Genomic DNA, 19,985 nt, shown 5'->3' with positions numbered 1-19,985 from the left:
ATTTATTGTTAAAATAAACTGTGGTGTCACATTGTGTGTCTGTGTGGTTATATTGTATGCGTGTGTCTGTGTATACTATTTGTGATCCCAATACCCAAGTCATGAGAAATTACTTTGGATTTGGGAGGGTGATAAACTCTGAGTTATAGAAATTATTTTTTTATGATTGCCACAGAAAGAAATGATTTTATATATTTAGTTTTTATAAATGGTGGAGTAATTTGCACCCTGGAAAATGTCTTGTTTCACTGTATGTAATTTTGAATATTTTGAAAGACATTTTGGCCAGCTTTTCTAAAGACACTCTTTTAAAAATGTAATTTTATTAATAATTTTATTAATTTTTCTTATTTAAAGTAGCTAAAACAGATAGTCAAAACGTTTGAAATACTTTTAAATTTTAGCACTATATTCATCTGATCCGGCGGCCATAACATACTGGTGGTTTAAACGGCAGAAATGTATTTATTTCTCATGTTTATAGAGGCTGGAAGTCCAAGGTCAAAGTGCGAGTGGATTTGGTTCTTGCTGGAGTGTAGAGCTGCCTTCTTCCTGCCAGGCCCTCCTCTAGGGGACTTGAGGGAAGAAAGGGGGGGGGGGAGGAAGGCAGGGAGAGGAAGGGAGGGTGCATGCTCTATCTAGAGTCTCTTATTCATTAATCCTGTTGAATCAGGGCCCCACACTTATGACCTCATTTAACCTAAATTACCTTTTTATAGGCCCTGTCTCTGAATATAGTCACACTGGGGTTTGGGGTTGCAGCAACTGAGGAGGACACAGATTCATAGCAGCAGGCTAATTAAGTGTTAGGTAAAATTTAAAGCAAAACATTTCTTAACTCTCTTAAGGGTCGTATTATCTTCCATTAACATTCCAAGTGTTTCTGATCCTATCATTTGTATAATTTAGTATCTGACAAAACTTTCAACTTCCAGGGAAAATGACTTTAATTCACCAGTATCTTAACCCCTTTTAAAATTTAGTGATTTAAAAGCTTGCTCTTGTTTTAATTACAGATATTTATGACTCAAAATAAATTAGTTTGCCGTGAGTGTTGAGGAAAAGAAATTCTGAGTTATTTCTCAACAGTTGGTGATTTCTGTTTCCTAATTATTCCCACAGATAGCCAGTTTGAATTAAGCCTTCTTATGGTACACATTCTCTTGTTATGAAGATATAAACCTATTACTACTTAAGGTTTAGCTTTGCCAAAATAGTATCATACATGCATTTCCTTTTTAGGAGGGAAGATTTGTTTTTTTAATAATTGTTTTCTTGATTAGAGATTATTTTACACCACTTGATTCTATTATAATAGGTATGTGATCAACGGAATTGAGTATTATTGACTATTGAATGCTTTTTATGACCCTACAGAGTTATTATCCTCAAATTTTAATTTGTTATAAAATTAAGAATGAGAATATTGATATTATTTATTAGATTTCTTAGACAAATTAGAGATACTTGAAAATTTTTATTTTTATTGGCATTGTTTTGAATAATTTTTTTCTGAATTCATTATAGAAATGTATGGAAACTCTAAGGTTAATTGATTTCCTACTATTCAAAGTTGCTAACATTCAAAAAACTTTTGAATGTAATTATAAATGTTGCTATGACTTATATAGTCAATGTTTACTTGTGAATTTATTGCACATTTCTATTGATTTGCTTTGAAACTGTTCACTAGGTGTTTGAGTTTAGCAATAGTACAGAAACTATTTACTTAACTAAAGAAGAGCAAACTAGGTCAACCCTTTTACAAAGGTAATGAAATTTTTCCTTCTGTGGAGTAAAATCAATTTCTGATTAGCGTATCAATTGCTTTTAAGTGATATTTTAACAAGATGTTTCTAAAAAACATAAAATATCCTTCAAAAATAAGAGGGCATTCACACCATAAAAATGTCAGGTAGAATTTTTGTAGAACCACTATTCTGTTTTCATTGTAGGCTTTTTATAATTGTATCCTAGATATTTAAAGTAATTGTAACTATATCGTATTTATGTGTTATCAAAGAGGAGATGGCTGCTGTCCAGGTTTATGTTCATATATTTTCTATCTAATAGCCACCCACTAATATCTCCCACGGTATGCATCATGCTTTCTAATATTCTTGGCCACCAGATGCCAGATAATTCTTTCCAGGGGAAGATCACTCACTGATCAGATAGTGCAGTCACATTTCACAGGAAGGCTTTAGAGAAGACTTTTCAAAGCAATAAATTTCTGATAAACATTTTAAAGAGGAATATATAATGTAGAAAATTTTTAAAAATTAAAATAAAAATCACTTATCTCTCCTTCCAGATTTTTATAAAATGTAGATCTTATCAAATGATAACTCTGTAATTGAATATTAAGGTCTTGATTTAACCTTTTTTTTTTTTTTTAGTTTCTGAGAAGCACTGAAATTAATGTTTGTATGTATAACATCTTTGAGAACATAGAATTTTCCTTAAGTTGCTTAAAAATGTGCAAGATATTCTTCCTTCTCCCCTTTCCCTCCTGGTCTCTCCACCCATCCCATCTCTCCCTGCCCAGCCCTCTTCTCCCATTCCCTTTCTGGTTTCCTAACTTTTTAATTTCTTTCCTCCCTCTCTTATTTTCTTTCAGAAAATATTTATTTAAATTTAGCTGGAGCTTGAAATTCAAGTCAAGTCTTCATTCCATGTAGTGAAAGTGTGGTAGCCAGAGAGTGAGGGAAGGGGGGTGGAGCAATTTGTTCTCATCAACTCTCAGGAGTTCTGTGACTCTGGAAGTTTCCTGAGCTCACTAAAAACCTCCTGTGTAAAATGGGCATATAGTGCTGACCTCATATGGTTGTCATGGAGATGACAATATATGAAGGCCATAAGTTATAACACAATTACTAAAAACAGCAAACAAACTCAATTAGACATATGTATTATTTCACTGTCATTATTGCTACAGACTGACTGTGTATTAGGTTTTGCCAGCCTAATACAGTCTTCTATAATAACTACATCGATGTGCTCTTAATTCATGTAATTCTGTTCTACACATCTATTGGGCTTTATTTCTTTCAATGTAAATGTAGGTTATTTTAGAAAATAATAATATAAATATAAATATTATTATATAAATATAATAATTATATAAAATAATACTTTATATGAGTTAGCATTTCAAGGCTTAAAGTTGCTTTCACCTGCATTATCTTAGTCCTGAAAATATCCCCGTGAGCAAGTTATTATCCATTTTCACTACTTAAACTCAAGTTTCAAACTGAGTTGAACTCAAGAAAGTTAAGCAAATTGCCTAGATCAGAGATGTTTCTTTCATTTCATATCCAGTGCTCCACAGCAGGTTTTGAAGATTGGCAAGAATGTTTTTCCTGTAGTCCACGGAAACAACAACATGCATGTATACAAACACGTTCATCCTCAGCCAGTAAAGGGGAAATAAGTGAGAGGGTCTGATAGATCTCACCGTTTAAGAAACATCTAACAGAAAAACAAAAAGAAGACAGCCCCATTGCAAGGCTATCCAGGCAGAGCCATGGGTGTAAGCTTTGGAAGCTCCCTGAAGTACTTCTCACATTATCACCCTGTCCTGTTATGATCTTTCCAGGCACCTCATTGCCTTTTTTTCCCCACTGACTCTTTACTTCTCATTTATACATATTGGGTTCTTTCCCTCTATACTGCTTTTCCCTTATCCCTCATGTGAGACCATCTCTGTTGCTCATCAAGCTTCTAGTCCCTGGATACACATTACTAACCTCCCTGAGAGAAATCACAAACACACACACAAACAAAATCAGATGAAACAGTAATTCCCTGTACTCATTATTAAATTGGAACTACTGATGAGCACACGTGTGCTCATATAGGGAAGTAAATCTCAAAGGAAATCAAGCAGGAGAGAGGGGGAGGGAGAGCAGAGAATGGGTGAAGCCCTACCTAACCAGTACAACGAGCACTATCTGGGTGATGGGCACATTTTTAACCCTGACTTGAGCATTACAAAAGCAATGCATATAACCCAAAACATTTGTGCCCCCATAATACTTTAAAATAAAAAATAAAAATATAATTAAAAATGTTTAAAAAAGACAAAACAGTACAACTCCCATACTCAAAGCAGTATTGAAACAGGAGAGACAAAGAATCAGCAAATTCAAAATATTTTCAAAACTTAAATTCACATGGATCTCAAAGCATTGCTCAAAATGTTTTTCCTAAGTTCTTCCTGACCTTCTATTGTGTTTTGGATCATTCCTATTGGAAATATATAATAAAAGCCATTATGGTCAGTTCTAGAGAGGATATGTAATCTGTTTTTAGGTATTTATCCAGTGCCTATTTGGACTAGTCTTATAATTGTCTGGTACTTGTTGGTAGTATAAGTATACACTATTCAGTCTGCAACTATAACACAAAAATATTCACAGACATACTTTTTTCTTTGTACTGATCAGCTGTCACTCTGCTTTTGAAATCTTTACAAGGAATGTATCCCTTTGATAGCCTTGCTTAAGACTGATTATCAAAGCTTTCTGCCTGATCATTTTGGAATCTTGATCTGACAAATGCAGGGAATTCTTTCCTTGATCTACTCTAACATTGTATTTGTCACATTTTGTTACTATAAACAGGCTAGGGAGTATTCACATTTTTACTGCCAGCCTAGTACTTTCTCTAACTCATGTAACAGCTGTGCCACTGAAGATAAAAATCCACAAGAATACCAATGAGATGTCTGTGATAGCTCTTTCAGGCTTGTCGGAACAAATGCAGAGCTTCTGTTAGTACTATTCATGCGTTTCTAAATGTGTGCACTGAAATTTGCATTGAAATAGTTAGCATTGTGGTTGTAAGAGGAATTTCATTATCTTAGCCTAAATCATTATTCCTGAAAGAAAAATAAAAGAAAACTTGCTGTTGATTTTTCTTCTTTTTATAATTGCTTGGGGAATTAAATATGTATGCTACCTTGCTGGAGAGTTTTTCCTTCTTTTTGCATTACTCAACGTTATTGTAATTATATTATTGACTTCTATCATATTATATGTACATGTGTGATTGTATATATGTATTGTTTTTTTGTATGTACATATGTGTCCACATAATTTTCTGGGCTATGTGTCTGTGTAAGTTTATGTACTTTGGGGAAATGCTCCCAAAGATATTAGAAGAAACAAATATCTCCATTGGTCCCTAAATTGATGGTGAAAGTTCTTTTTCATGTACCTCCCCATATAAAGATTTTTGCCTTTTTTTTTGTCTTTTCACTTCTAGAAAATACATGCTTGCCCATCTGTACTTATCTTCCAGATTCCTTTTATATCCAAGGGCAAACATTCCGGTCTGTGATCCTGGAATAGAGCAAAGTTGTCCATCTATATAAGAAGACCCTCAATCTTGTCTAAATTAATTCCCACTAAAAAATCAAGTGTGTGCAGTTGTATATGGTAGCTCCTCTTTCTTAAATAAATCAAAGTCCAATCCATTCTTCCTCTTCTTCAGCCCCTTTGTTGGGGGACTTATCTAGAGCTTACTGGCTGATCTTAATCCTCCCAGCCTTCCCCTCCACAAGCTGCCAGAGTATCTCCTTAGCATCCTAGAGCTGATCTTGCCATCCTCCTACTTAAACCCCTTCATGACTATCCATAATTTCTGGAATTAAGTGTCATTTCCCATGGCCTACAGAGCTTCACCAGCTCCTTCAACACCATTTTCTGTTTCTTCCCACTGTTCAGCCACACTGGCCAGATTCCAGTGCTTCCAACTCATCAATCTCCTCCTGACCTTAGGCCTTTGCCACGTTCTTCTCTCCCCTGGAACAATCTTCTCCCACATCCCAAAGGACTGGTATTTTAAATTATCTTTTTTTTTTTTTGAGACAGAGTCTTGCTTTGTTGCTCAGGCTAGAGTGAGTGCCGTGGCGTCAGCCTAGCTCACAGCAACCTCAAACTCCTGGGCTCGAGCAATCCTTCTGCCTCAGCCTCCCGAGTAGCTGGGACTACAGGCATGTGCCACCATATCCAGCTAATTTTTTCTATATATATTAATTGGCCAATTAATTTCTTTCTATTTATAGTAGAGACGGGGGTCTCGCTCTTGCTCAGGCTGGTTTCGAACTTCTGACCTTGATCAATCTGCCTGCCTCAGCCTCCCAGAGTGCTAGAATTACAGGCGTGAGCCACCGCACCCCACCTATATTAAATTATCTTAACCACTTGGGTATGGCGCTCACCGGCCACGAACCCTTGCCCACAGCTGGCACTCACAGTCCGCGCGGCAGTGTGTGCTGTGCATTGACCACGGATCCGTTTTGCTCTTGTGCAATGAGGAAAGCTTGAAAGCACTGAAAGCTTGTTTTACTTTACAGGCAGCTTTACTTGTCATGTAAATCAGAATAGGTAACATATACATATATGTTTTCATTACGTCATTTTTTTTTTTTTTTTGAGACAGAGTCTCGCTTTGTTGCCCAGGCTAGAGTGAGTGCCGTGGCGTCAGCCTAGCTCACAGCAACCTCAAACTCCTGGGCTCGAGCGATCCTGCTGCCTCAGCCTCAGCTGGGACTACAGGCATGCGCCACCATGCCCGGCTAATTTTTTATATATATATCAGTTGGCCAATTAATTTCTTTCTATTTATAGTAGAGACGGGGTCTCGCTCTTGCTCAGGCTGGTTTCGAACTCCTGACCTTGAGCAATCCGCCCGCCTCGGCCTCCCAAGAGCTAGGATTACAGGCGTGAGCCACAGCGCCCGGCGGGCTTGAGTTTTCTAGCATGTAAAATGGGGAAGATCAAAATAGTGTCTAAAATTTTTACCTGAATTTGCATGACTGATGAATACAGAATTTTTAAAAACTGCCTGGATGCAGTTACTTCACGTGCGGGCTGAGCCAAAGGCAGCTGTCACTGCTCCTATTTTCACTCTACTCAGAGAGCTGTCAGTCCGAGTAGCACTTGGTGCCTGTGAAACTCTGCAAAGTGGAACTAAATGTATAATGTTAAAAAGTTGATAACACACAATCCCAAAATTCTTTTGACACCCCAGAAAATACTAGAATAGCTGGAACATTATGATTTCTATTTTTATCAGCAAAAAGAACCAGTTTTTAGATACTACTCTTGAACTACTTAAATAGATATTTCTGACAGTATTAAAGCCTTAAAGCTATGCCTCTAGCCCAACGTTACATATCTAAGTTTAACAAAACTATGTTATAGGTTTTATATAGATTAATTCTAAAAGATATTTAGAAATATATTTCTGTTAAATGTTGCAAGAGTATAGAAAATAATAAACTCAGATGTTTGAGTGTGTGCATCTCGGTTGTAGAGGGGAGAGGCTTGTTCTAAACATTTCTGAGATATGGAATATTTTACAAATTAAAGTTTAATAAATAAATAAGCATGTAACTATTGGGATATTGTGTTTACCTCTTATTTCTATAAGCAGTTTTTATTGCCAATGCCAGATAGTCTACTCCCAGGCCACCTTCCAACTATAATTCATAACAAATCACTCTTCTGACCTTTTGACATACTCAATACAGAATTTGTGTTTCTAGCACTAATATATTAGGTTTAGAAACAATCTAGAAAAACAATTGAATGATTTTATGAACTCATGGAAAGATTTCATTTTGTAAAATATTCTCTAATATCAGAAAAATAGTTCTAAATTTAGTTTTCTTAAAAATGTGTGGTATTTTTTACTCTATAAACATTTAACTGATAAATAGTAATATTTAAGCTTCAATTATTTATGGTATATATGATTGGTATATATGGTATATATGATATGGTATATATGATTAATAATACAATATATAAGACAGATACAAACACAAAATGCAAATGTAAATATAGAATACAAACAAATAATACAAAAATGAATATTATTACAAATTTACTATGGACATCAGTAAACTCACATTGATAAGAAAATTCTTGTTCTTTTTGTTCCTCTGTGTTTGACATTCAAAAAAACCAATGCTGTCATATGATATCAAATGTCTACTTTTCAGAGCATATTCTGTGTATATAAAATTAATGCCCATTTCCAATTTAGAAAGGGTAGATGTTCATCTAATTAAAGAATGCAAGTTTATCTTTTTTATTTGAAATATTGCACTGTTTTTAAACTTTTCCTCTGTATTAAATTGAATGGGAAAGCATGTTTTTTTTTTCTTTATGACAGAGTTAATCTCACAGCTACCTTAATCTTAAGGATACTGTTGAAAGCAGAATAAAAATCACAAGCCAAAGATTTAGAAGCTGCTTTTAAAATCTAGCCTCATCCTACATGAATGTAGAATCCAAATTCCATACACATTGCTTCCTTTCCATGCCAACAATAGTAGCATGGGAAGTTTTGTTTTAGCGTGGGGAACACTACAAGTATGCGAGCTGTTCAGCTGCCTGTCTTACCAGGGGCTCAGTGCAGCACAGGGCTGTCCAAGTTATAAGAGGGAATGGGGAGTGGAAACATGCTGAAATGGTTTTGATAGACTTAATGACTGAGTGACACAAGGTAACATAACTTACAAAGTGTGTGTTTGTGCACACTAGTGGGTATAGACCAGAAATTCGCATCTGAATACATTTCTCTGTGGCTTTGAATATTTTTTCTTTCCTTTCCGTTGAACAAAAATTTCATCTTTTAATAACAGCTTCTAACTCAGGTGGTCTTTAAAGTTTTGACATGTGATTGAAAATGGAGCATCCAACTGTGAAGAAAGTTGATTGGGAAGCAATTATACTTGATCATTCTTATTTTTCCCCCAGGTCAAGCTGATGCCTCCTGCTCCAAATGATGACCTGGCCACGCTCAGCGAGCTCAACGACGGCAGCCTCCTTTATGAAATCCAGAAGCGCTTCGGGAACAATCAGATATACGTGAGTGCCCCTCAAATTGCTGTGTGCACTGCTTTGTCTTGTGTATTTTCATCACCCTTCCAGGCTGCAAATATTGCAAGCAAAGGGTTCATGGAGTTTCTGGTCATGGCCATAGCTTAAGGTGAATTTCTCAGAGTTCAGGTTCATTCTGGCTCAGTTATAAGGCAAATTCATCAAAGTTCCAAATTTTGGAATTGTTAAGTATAAGCCAATACCCTGAGGGTAGACACAGGTACCCAATACTGTTGGGCTTTCCTATAATCATGATTGCTCTGGAAGATCTTGCTAGAACCAGCAGATCTGCACATCACTTATAAAAAATGCTGTCTGTCTCACCTACTGTAGCTGAGCCTGCTAGATCTGGAAAAAAAAAAAAGAAAAAGCTCAACAGGAAACATTGGCTATGCATGTAGGGATGCCTCTCTATTTGCATGAAAAGAGAAACAGTTGTTGCTCTAAATTACCAGGAAATGTCTTTGACTGTAAAGTAAATAATTTATATACAGATTTATGATGATAGGATACAAAAATGCTACTCAGATGACAAACAGCATGGAGAATTGATTTTCTCTGGTTCTAGCCTCATTTGTGTGTTACTTCTTCTAATACTGGTAACAATTTAGACACACTGTAATCTCAAAATCTCTCCTTTCTTTCTTTCTGTCTCTCTCTCCCTCTCTCACTCCCCCACCCCTACCGGGATTTTGTTATATTCTACACAGAGCACAGAGCAATTCAATCAGAATGTCTACAGAGAAATCTGATTATGCATATATTTGATATCTCTTTTTTGATAGCACTCTTTTTTCCTAGTCAGCTGAGAAATTGATTAAGTAATTTTCATGTAAATGTGAAGTCTGAGATTTCCTCAGAAGTAATAAATTGTCAGATGCTGATTAGCCTATGAAAAATGCAATTCAACATCTTAATGTTTGGATAAATTACCTGCCACTGTAAATACACTTAAAATTAAATAGTTCTATCAAAATTAATAAAATTAAATCACTGACATAAAGTGGTGAGACCTGATTACTTTGGTCTCTGTTGCCGCCCTATTAATTTTTGCAAAGTGCATATTATTTTTATTCCATTTTCTCATCTTTTTTCCCAGTATTGTAGTTCTGATTTCTGATTGTTTGTTTTTACTCTTAATTATGGTACTGGAAGAGCATTGCTTCACTCATTTTGTCTTTCTTTAATCCCTTCTTGCCTATCAAGTGGTATCATCTCCTAAATATCAGTTTCATCTGCCTCTCTCCCTCTTGGTGGCACCCCCCTCAAAGCTGTCCTCATCTTCCATCTCCCAGTAGCCTCCTAGCTTTCTAGAGCAACCGTTATGCTTGCTCAATCCAATCTCACAATGAACTGGAGTAATTTTTTTATAAAGCAAAAATGTAATCTCAAAGCTCCCAGCCTGAAATCTTTCCTATAGTTTATTGTTTTTCATGGGACCAGGACCACAACCCTTATTCCAGAGTCTAGAGTCTCTACTATGAAACCCCTCCCAGTCTGGCCCCTAAACACCGTCACTGAAGACTCACACTATTGTGTCTCAATTATTTGATCATCACCTTCCTTCCTGCATTGAAGACTCTCCATAGACTGTTTTCTCTTTCCACACCATGGAAAGTTTTCTTTCTACACCATGAAATACTTTGCTTTATAAACTCCAGCACTTCCGAGATTAAATCACTGTGGACTCTCTGTCTCTCCAGCATTTATCACAGTTTGTGATTATTTACCTCATTGGTGGTTTCGGTAATGTCTGGCTGGTGTTGGACTCTCAGCTCGCTGAGCTTGGAGTTGGTAGGTTGTGCTCATCATGAGGCCTGGCCAAATGCTTTCTAATTTATATATATATGTATATTTATTAATTAGATATCTATCTAATATATATAAAGCATTCTAATTAGAAAGTATATGTATATATATTTGGCACCATTGACATGTTAGGGTGGGTAATTTTATATCCCCTTCTAAAAAGTCCATGAAAAGTTTCAAACTCAGCATTCACAAACTGCTTATCTTGTGGGTCTCCCCATACGTGGCAAACAGCATTTTATGAACAGCACCAACCTTTTCCTATCCTCGTGAGCTGTGACCCAGGGATGTTATCAAATGACATTTCCCCTGTTTAAGATTCTAACTTAACATGAACATAACTTTCTTTTGGGAAGAGTTACAACTGATTTTAAATCACAAATACTTCCTACCTTTTTGTCAGAGTCCTGGCTCTAGTTACTTCACACAGTGGACTATCTTATATAATTTTACTCTACTTGATTTCTACCTCTTTCTGGATAACCAGTATTAATGTTCCCTGCTTTGCTAAAGGTCTCGCACCATATAAATAAGCCACTGTGTGAGACATGGGTTTCCTCTTCCCAATACCTGGAATATTGAAAAGCTAAAGCGACTGGGATCGACTCTGTAATGGGAGTGCTCAATGTTATGGTATATGAAATCACACCTAATGGCTGGACACACCATTAAACTTTATGGATTAAATAACAATAAGTGCTTTTCAATGTATTGTCTGTGGTCCAGTTAATATGTGAACATTTTATTACCAGTGTGTAATAAGAGTAAGTGTTTTCAGAGAAACTCTTACAGCAGTTTGATCATTTAATTTCCATCTGTTGGATTTGATACGAATTGGAGCTTGCATTTTGTATTTCTGTCTTTCTCAATCTCATTTTTTTAGTAATTCATTTTTATTGTGTTTTACAAAAGCATCAGTCTAGGATTAATTGGGACTAAAAGAGAGTGTTCCTTACCTACAAATAGAATAGCACTAGTCTCATAGAAATCTCAAAATTCCAATATCTGAATTTGCTTTTCTTCCACACCCCACACCTGATTTTCCTGTGAATATCATCAGCCGTCCCTTCCAGATGTACACAGCATACAACCCCAGCCCGGGGACCTGTCTTGCTTCAATCGTTGCATTTTGTGCTAACCTTCAAATAAGTATGCGGGCTTCCCTTGCCCACCCATCTGTCTAAGCCCCACAGAAGAACCAGAGTGATGCTGTTAGAAGGTACATTGCATCATGACGTTTCTCTGCTGAAAGACTGGTTCACTCAGTGTAAAGCCAGAGTCTGAAGAAAGGCCCCCACAGCCTGAAAACTTTCTCCTACTCCTTACACTTCTGACCTCAGATGCTATAGCCCTCCCCTTGGGTGCCCCTGCTATGGCCATGACGGTGCCTTGGTGTCCCCGGAGCACGCCCAGCACTTCTTTGAAGGCTTTGTTTGAATAGCCTGACTACTGTGAGTCCCTCCCTCCATTCCTCCCTCCTCCCTTCAGGGCTTCACACAAACATCCCTGCCGACCTAGCCCAGCCCCTCAGCATATTTTAAATTGCAGCATGCACAACTCATTCCTTTGCCTTGCTGTATTTTTCTCTTATCACACTCTAACATATTGTGTGTTTTTCTTATTTAGATTCTTTACTGACTATCTCCTCCCCACCTCACCCCACATACGTGCACACAAACTAGAATGCGAGCTCCATGAGGGCAAGAACTTTTGTTAAGTTCACTGCTCTCTGCTATATATATGACAACAGGTAGGGGCCCAATAAACATTGAATAAACAAGTAGACCTCTTAGACCAAATACACATTTTAGCACAAGAGGAAGAAATTAGTATTTACTTATCCATGGCAAACAACTGAGGGTTGAGCAATGACTTTCATCAGAGTCAACGTAAAATATTTTAGCTGAATTAATTATGTGACCAGAATTTTCATCTCTTTTTACTGCAGTCTGACTTGCTATATAATATGATTTTTCAAAAAATTTCAAAAAAATTGCTCTTTGCCTAAGTGTATAACATTCCATTTGGACATTTGATTGGGGAGTTTCCACAGTCTGTTGCAGCAGGAAGTTTGCAAACCTTCGAACAGAAAATGAATTGCAGGTGATATGACACATGCTCCCCAGGAAGTGCACAGAATAACAGCATTGCATTCTCCGAATAATTACTGCCAGCAGTACCAGGGAGAGCAAAATATGCAATCAAATTCCTTTATGGACAGCAAAGGAGTTTGCTAGCAGTGTTGACTTTATAAACACATTAGTGAAACTTGAGACTCATAAAGAAAAAAGCCACAAAATAAACACAGGAGCTTCTGTTAACATCTGGTTAGCCAAGAGAGCTCTAAAACACATACACAGCGATTGGCACGAAGCAAATCAGAGTCAATAAAACATTGTGTGACGTCTCCCAGCACACATACTGGCTCATCACAGTCACTTAGTACCTGTTAATTTGCTGTTCAAGGTGACTCAGTGGGATGTAGCAGGTCTTCTTTTTAAGAGCATTTCTAGAGGCTAAAGTTGACAGGCTGGTGTCAGAGACTGAGGTTTTTGTCACTTCAAGGATATTTTAAATTATGTAGATGGACACATTTTTCCCAAGCTAATACTGCCCCCGGCCTACTCATCTGCAGCCTCATCGATGATATCCTGTGCCATGCAATGCAATACCTGCCGTATGGTTTCATGTCATTCCACTCAGTCTAAAAGACCCTTTTGAATACTTAACATGTGTAAGGCATCGGAAAAAAGTAACATATCAAAAAAATGAGGTCAAAGGATTCTCTTGGTTTCTACAAGTTAAAAAGTCTTTCTCTGCAGGGCATTTAAAACGTATCATTTCATCAAAACAGTCTCTTTACTTTTGAGGACGTATCTAAAGTCACACTCTATGATTTTATAATTAACATCAAATCGCATTTTATAAACTATTTTTATCACAAAATGTATTTTCAAAGACACAGACTCAAATTCCTTCAACAAGTAGGCCAATATAAAAATTCTAATAAAAAATAAAATATAAAAATTCTACCTCACTTAGCGGTATTTTGATTTTATTTTAAAGTTCTCATCTTCCTTAATCAGCAGATTTCTAAATTCTCTCACAATCCACTTTCTAGCTTCATTTTTCTTCTCTAGCATTTAACAGTAGTTTTTGGTATATTACATTAATAAGGTCCATCTACAGATCCATTATTCACTTTTATTTCTTCTCTTATTTACTTGGGTATAAAATACTGGCTGATCCTTTTAAGTAAACATTGTATTTCTTTGAGCTTACATATCATCTACATTTGGAATTCTTTATCTTTCATTTCAATATTCTGATTTTGGTTGGTTTCCATTGCTAGAAAGCTGGTGTTTTCTTTTGGGGGTGACCGTTCGCTCTGATTCTTCACACTTCCGGAGTTCTTTCACTGACTCCTTCTCATCTGGAATAGCTGTTCCTTCTTATTTTTGGATTTTCTTTTGTTTAGATAAGGCTTTTCTCCCTTTCCTCATTCGTATAGGTGTGTTTGTAGCATATGTTGGGTAAGAACCTTCCGCTTTGTTTGTGGGTGCTTTGATGGAGATCTAGACTCTGGATGGATGCTTTGGTTATGGATCGCCTCGGTGTGCTGCTTTTCTCAGTTGCCCCTTGTTGGTGGGCTGCAGCAGTGGTGAGCTGTGTGAGTGGGCATATTCCCCGCCTGTCTTTGATGAGAGAGGATGGTGGTCTTCAAAATCCTTTCTCTTTCCCCAGCCCAACAGAGTGATTTGTATGACACACCTAAGTTAGTCGTGAGCCAGTAGGTGGTGCCTACAGGTGTATGATGACCACACCGTGTATGATGATGAGTCAGTCAATGCAGTAAAAGGGTGGGCAAAGTGACCTCCCTGTCAGTAGGTGATGCTTGCTAGGAGGAACAAACTGCAGTGTTGTTTTTGGGTCCTGTGACCAACTCTAGTTCCTCTGGAGAGACACTCTAGTGCCCCAGGTGATGAGTGGGGCCCTGGAACTTACAGGTGTGTCCTCATTCTCCACTTCAGCAGGGGTGGCGGGGGGAGTGAGGCTGGGCAGGGCTGGGTGGAGAGAGCCTGCCCTCCAGCTCCACAGAAGTTGGCAAGGGGTCTGCTTTGGCAGGGGTCAAAGGTCTGCTCCCCGCCTCTGGGCAAAGCTGCCAAGGAGGGGCTGAGGTGGCCTCACTCAACTAGAAAGTCTGCCTGTGGAGGTGGCTGTCTGAGACCCCCAGTGTGGCAGTCTGGAGCAGGCCTCGCTCCTTTCCTCCCTTCCCTATTCCATGGTTTTTCCTGGTCTTCATAGGGCAGGAACTCAAGCCAGCTGAGCTCCCCAATGACTGTGTGGCGGGCTGGGAGGTTCCCTGCCCAGGATCCTGGCCTGAGCTGGGAGTATGGCCCTCCCGTGGGAGGAGAGTGCCCAGAGAGCACTGCAGCTAGGACCCACTCTGATCTGCCCCTGCAGGCACCCACACCTCCTGGGACTAATTCACAAATCTCCCCTCCATGGCCCCAGGCAATGCAATTGAGACCTTGGTGTACAGGATCTGGCCTGTGAGTCTGACCCCAGGTCCCTGAAGATCAGTCCCTGACCATGCCAGGGAGAAGCATGGTCCTTAGTTGCCCAGGGGGTGCCCAAGCAGGTTCCTTGTCCCTCTGCCACAGGGTGTGCCCCACTCTGATGGAGTGGCCAGCCAAACAGCACCAGGGAGGGCCAGCAGGCAGGGAGCTCACAGCCTGAGCTCCCCCTCAATCTGCTACAGGACCCCAAGAAGAAAGGTCTGAGCCCTACTCTCTGTGGAAGCCTTGGTGTGATGGCTCAACTGTCTCTCTCAGCAGCTGCAGGTAGGGGAAGGAGAGGGGAGGAAGAGAGTCTGGATGGAGGAATGCCAGCACTCTGGTTGTGTCCGTCCCTCACTCCCAGAAGCCATCTGCCCATAGTGTCCAGGCACTGTTGTCACACAAATCACTTGGGACCCACTGGACCCCTATGGCTCCTGCAGTCTGGGCCAGAGTTTGGAAATGTCTGTGTGAGAGAGAACAAGATGAAAGCCAAGGAGTTGAAGCCCCTGGGGAGGACAAAGGCCCACGGTGACTAGAGAAGCAGTATGGCACTGCCGTCCCTACTTGGGTCTGTGGAGACAGGAGGTGCCCCGGGGGCTGGCAGCCTAGTGCCCTGTCCACAGGAAGTTCCCAGCTCACTGGCAGCAGCAGCTGCTCAGGGCTCTTGTGGGCAGAGAGTCTCTCTAGTAGCTCAGGAAGCTGCCGGCTGTCAGAGGGAGGGAGAGAGGAGCTGTGGCACCCACCCTTCTCACTGGACTCCAAGCCTCTCCGTCTCCGCTCATACCTTGCTCCTTCCTGTTCTGCTCCGTACCTTCTTCCCAAGGAGTCTCCTGAAGGTTCTGGCACCCTTCCCTCAGATCCACACCCAATCTCTGTTTCTCTGTTCATTTTTTGTCTTTTATCTAAAACTTGTCACCGAGACACTGGCAGATGATGTCTCTGGTCGGCTGTCTTGCTCACCCCATCATTTGTTATACATTCAGTGGAACAAAGCCTATTGGCAGTGTTACTCAATTTGAACTTGATTTTTCTATTTCTTTAATTGCAAGTTTTTAAAACAATTTGCAAAATGTTAAGGAGTGATTTTACTTGTTCTTTATATTTTGTACAAAGTTTTTAAAATTATATTACTTTTAATTTTTAAAGGTGCTGTTTAGGCCAGGTGCAGTGGCTCACGCCTGTAATCTTAGCACTCTGGGAGGCCAAGGGGAGAGGATTGCTCTAGGTCAGGAGTTCAAAACCAGCCTGAACAAGAGAGAGAGAGAGACCCCTTCTCTACTATAAATAGAAAAAAATTAATTGTCCAACTAAAACTAGATAGAAAAAATTAGCTGGGCATGGTGGTGCTGCATGCCTGTAGTCCCAGCTACTCGGGAGGCTGAGGCAGTAGGATTGCTTGAGCCCAGGAGTCTGAGTTTGCTGTGAGCTAGCCTGATGCTATGGCACTCTAGTCCAGGCAACAGAGTAAGACTCTGTCTCAAAAAAAAAAAAAAAAAAAAAAAAAAAGGTGCTGTTTATATGGCTCATAAAATCTTTATATTCTTTTTTGTGAACAGACTTTTATTGGGGACATCCTCTTGCTTGTTAATCCATTCAAGGAGCTTCCAATTTATTCTCCCATGGTGAGTATAAACCTTTAACATCATTTAATACTGTAGAGTAACACTAACTAGGCATATTGTATCAAATGATTGATGGAGAAAGAAAAAACATTAAGATAAATTTCTCAAGAATTTTTACAAATTTTTAATTGAATGATTGTGTGATAGTGACTTTATTTTGAGGTATTCTTGAAAATCAGTTATTTTATCAAAAATTTTCTTTGCACTTAAAAAGTGTAATTTCTCTATGATTGTAGTCACTAGAGAGACTTCCATTTTCTGTGCATTCTTGACTAACTCCAGATCAGCTAGTTTAGAGCCCTTGTGTGAAGACTTGACTTCTTTCTGAAGAGCTTCTATGAGGTTAAAGCCATGCTAATTAGAAGGGTGCTATTGCATGTATACATTTTCCCAAATGACTTGCCAGCTTTAATTATGAGACGCTCAAAATCAAAAGAGAAATTGCTTGTAGAATATTATCCCAGCCAACTGAAAACACAGCGTGATTACTGAGTAGTAATATACCAAAGATAGTATTAGGAGCTCCTTATTTCGTGTGGCCCCAAAGCGGGTTCCCCTGGGGAGCAGTATCCCTGCAAGGGAGCAGGAGTGTGTCAGACGGGGCAGGGGAGTTGATACGTGTTCGTGATGCAGGGACCCAAGAGCGGATCTTGTGGGGGAGAGGGAGAGAGAGAGAGATATTACTCCCTCTAAGCCTCTGAGGAGTGAAATAAGAATTGTCACAGAAACAGCTCTTGAGAGCAAGAGAGTTCCCCCTCACTAACCCCCCACTTCACCCTTACCAATAGTTCCGCTGTTACTTTAAAACTGTGTTGTAGGCCGGGCGCTGTGGCTCACGCCTGTAATCCTAGCTCTTGGGAGGCCGAGGCGGGCGGATTGCTCAAGGTCAGGAGTTCAAAACCAGCCTGAGCAAGAGCGAGACCCCGTCTCTACTATAAATAGAAAGAAATTAATTGGCCAACTGATATATATATATAAAAAATTAGCCGGGCATGGTGGCGCATGCCTGTAGTCCCAGCTACCAGGGAGGCTGAGGCAGAAGGATCACTCGAGCCCAGGAGTTTGAGGTTGCTGTGAGCTAGGCTGACGCCACGGCACTCACTCTAGCCTGGACAACAAAGCGAGACTCTGTCTCAAAAAAAAAAAACAAAACAAAACAAAACAAAAAAAAACTGTGTTGTAACTTGCCCACTCTCCTCATTCCACCCAAGTCTACCCAGCCTCACCCCTGGGAAATCTAAGAATATATGGGAGCCTGAGAGACTGGGGAAGGGGACATTATCCAGAGTCATTTCAGGAATTATAGCAGAGGATTAAAGTTAATCTGGTATGTGGCTATTATATAGTTTTGAGGAAAAGCTCAGTGCTGTATCTGTCACTTTTTTGTTGAGCCATAACTAATATTTTTCTAAATCTGTTTATTAAAGTATAATATAAATACTGCATAGGATACAAATATTAAATGTTCCATTCAACTAATTTATGCAAAGTCATGGCATTCTTGAAACCATCATGCAGATCAAGAAATAGAGTGTCAGTAGCATCACAGATGTCTCCCCGATACCTTGTCCTAATCATGACATAGCTCCCCAAAGTCAACACAATTCTGAGTATTACCACCTCTATGTGGGTGAAATTTATATTAATGGGATCTTACTGAATATCTTTCTCTGTATCTGCCTATTTCCTCTCAATATTGTGGATGCAAGCTTCATCCTTGTTTTTGTGTGTAGCAATAAAATAAGTATGGTAGTTTTTTGGTTTTTTTTTCCTTTTGTATTACTAAATAAAATTCCCTTTTGTGGCTATATGGGAATTTAACTACTGATGGAACTTTGCTCTGTTTGGGCTAGTATATTACTGCTAGGAACTTTCGCACACATATTTTATGGATAACATATGTATTTCTTTTGTTGGATATATACCCAAAAGTAGAATTGGTAAGTTAAAGTATAAACATATGCATTTGTTTGTTTTGGGTAAATACCAACCATTTTCCAAGTGATTGTACTAATGTACATTCCCACCAACGTAACACAGAAATTCTAGTTACTTCTCTTCTTTGCTCAAATTTTATTTATTTTGTTTGTGTGTGTATCATTCTGCTGCATATATAGTAGAATCCTATTGTTTTAGTATGTATTTCTCTGATAACCAATGATAGTGACCATGTTTTCACATAATTATTGTCCAATTATATATTCTTTTGTGACATGTCTTTTCAAGGCTTCTATTTAATTTTTCAAATTAAAAACTTAAAAATTGGTTTGTCTATCTTTTATTGCTTTGAAAGCTATTTAAATATTCTGAATTCTCAACACATATAGAAAACATCATGTAAGAAGTAGGGGCCACGATTCATTTGTTTGCTTATATATTTATAGTTTATTTTTATTATTATTTCTGTATATTATGGGGGTACAAATGTTTAGGTTATATATGTTGCCCTTGCTCCCCACCCCCCAGTCAGAGCTTCAAGCATTTCCATCCCCCAGATGGTGCACATCGCACTCATTATGTTTGTATATACCCATCCCCTCCTGCCCCCTCCCACCTGCCCGTCACCCCATAAATGTTATTCCTATATGTCCACTTAGGTGTTGATCAGTGAAACCAATTTGCTTGTGAGTACATGTGGTGCTTATTTTTCCATTCTTGGGATACTTCACTTAGTAGAATGGGTTCCAGCTCTATCCAGGAAAATACAAGAGGTGCTATATCACCATTGTTTCTTATAGCTGAATAGTATATTATTTCTTATATTTCCTGATTTTCAAAAGTTAAAGCCACCTTGCATGGCTGATGTTTTATCCTTTTCTTTAAGTTACTGGATTCTATTAAATTATATTTTGTTTATGATTTTTGTATCTATGCTCATGACAGAGATAGGCCTCTAATTTTCCTTTCTTTTACTGTTTTCTTTAGTCCTTTATATAAAAATTGTGCTGGTTCCATAAAAAAATTGGAAAATATACTCTGTTTTCTAGCCTATGAAAGAGTTTGTGTAAACTTGATGTTATTTCTTTCTTAAACGTTTACAGGCCTTCACTAGTGAGACAACTAAGAACTGTTATTTTCTTTGTGGGAAGGGTTTT

The 19,985-nt window shown here is 38.6% G+C and overlaps 1 protein-coding gene across 2 annotated transcripts in view; it reads left to right on the top strand.

Annotated features, from left to right (window-relative positions):
• Positions 1–19,985, top strand: part of MYO16 (myosin XVI) — a 610,163-nt gene that overhangs the window by 296,639 nt on the left and 293,539 nt on the right. For both annotated transcript variants that reach the window (XM_012751938.3, XM_012751933.2), the window contains exons 11-12: positions 8,775–8,885; positions 16,825–16,890. In XM_012751938.3, coding sequence (XP_012607392.2) covers positions 8,775–8,885; positions 16,825–16,890 — 177 coding nt within the window. The remainder of the gene's footprint in view (positions 1–8,774; positions 8,886–16,824; positions 16,891–19,985) is intronic.

The sequence above is a fragment of the Microcebus murinus genome, chromosome 13 (assembly GCF_040939455.1).
Source record: "Microcebus murinus isolate Inina chromosome 13, M.murinus_Inina_mat1.0, whole genome shotgun sequence".
NCBI classification, from domain to species: Eukaryota; Metazoa; Chordata; class Mammalia; order Primates; family Cheirogaleidae; genus Microcebus; species Microcebus murinus.
Note: the sequence above shows the minus strand (reverse complement) of the source record. Positions and strands in the feature narration are given on the sequence as shown.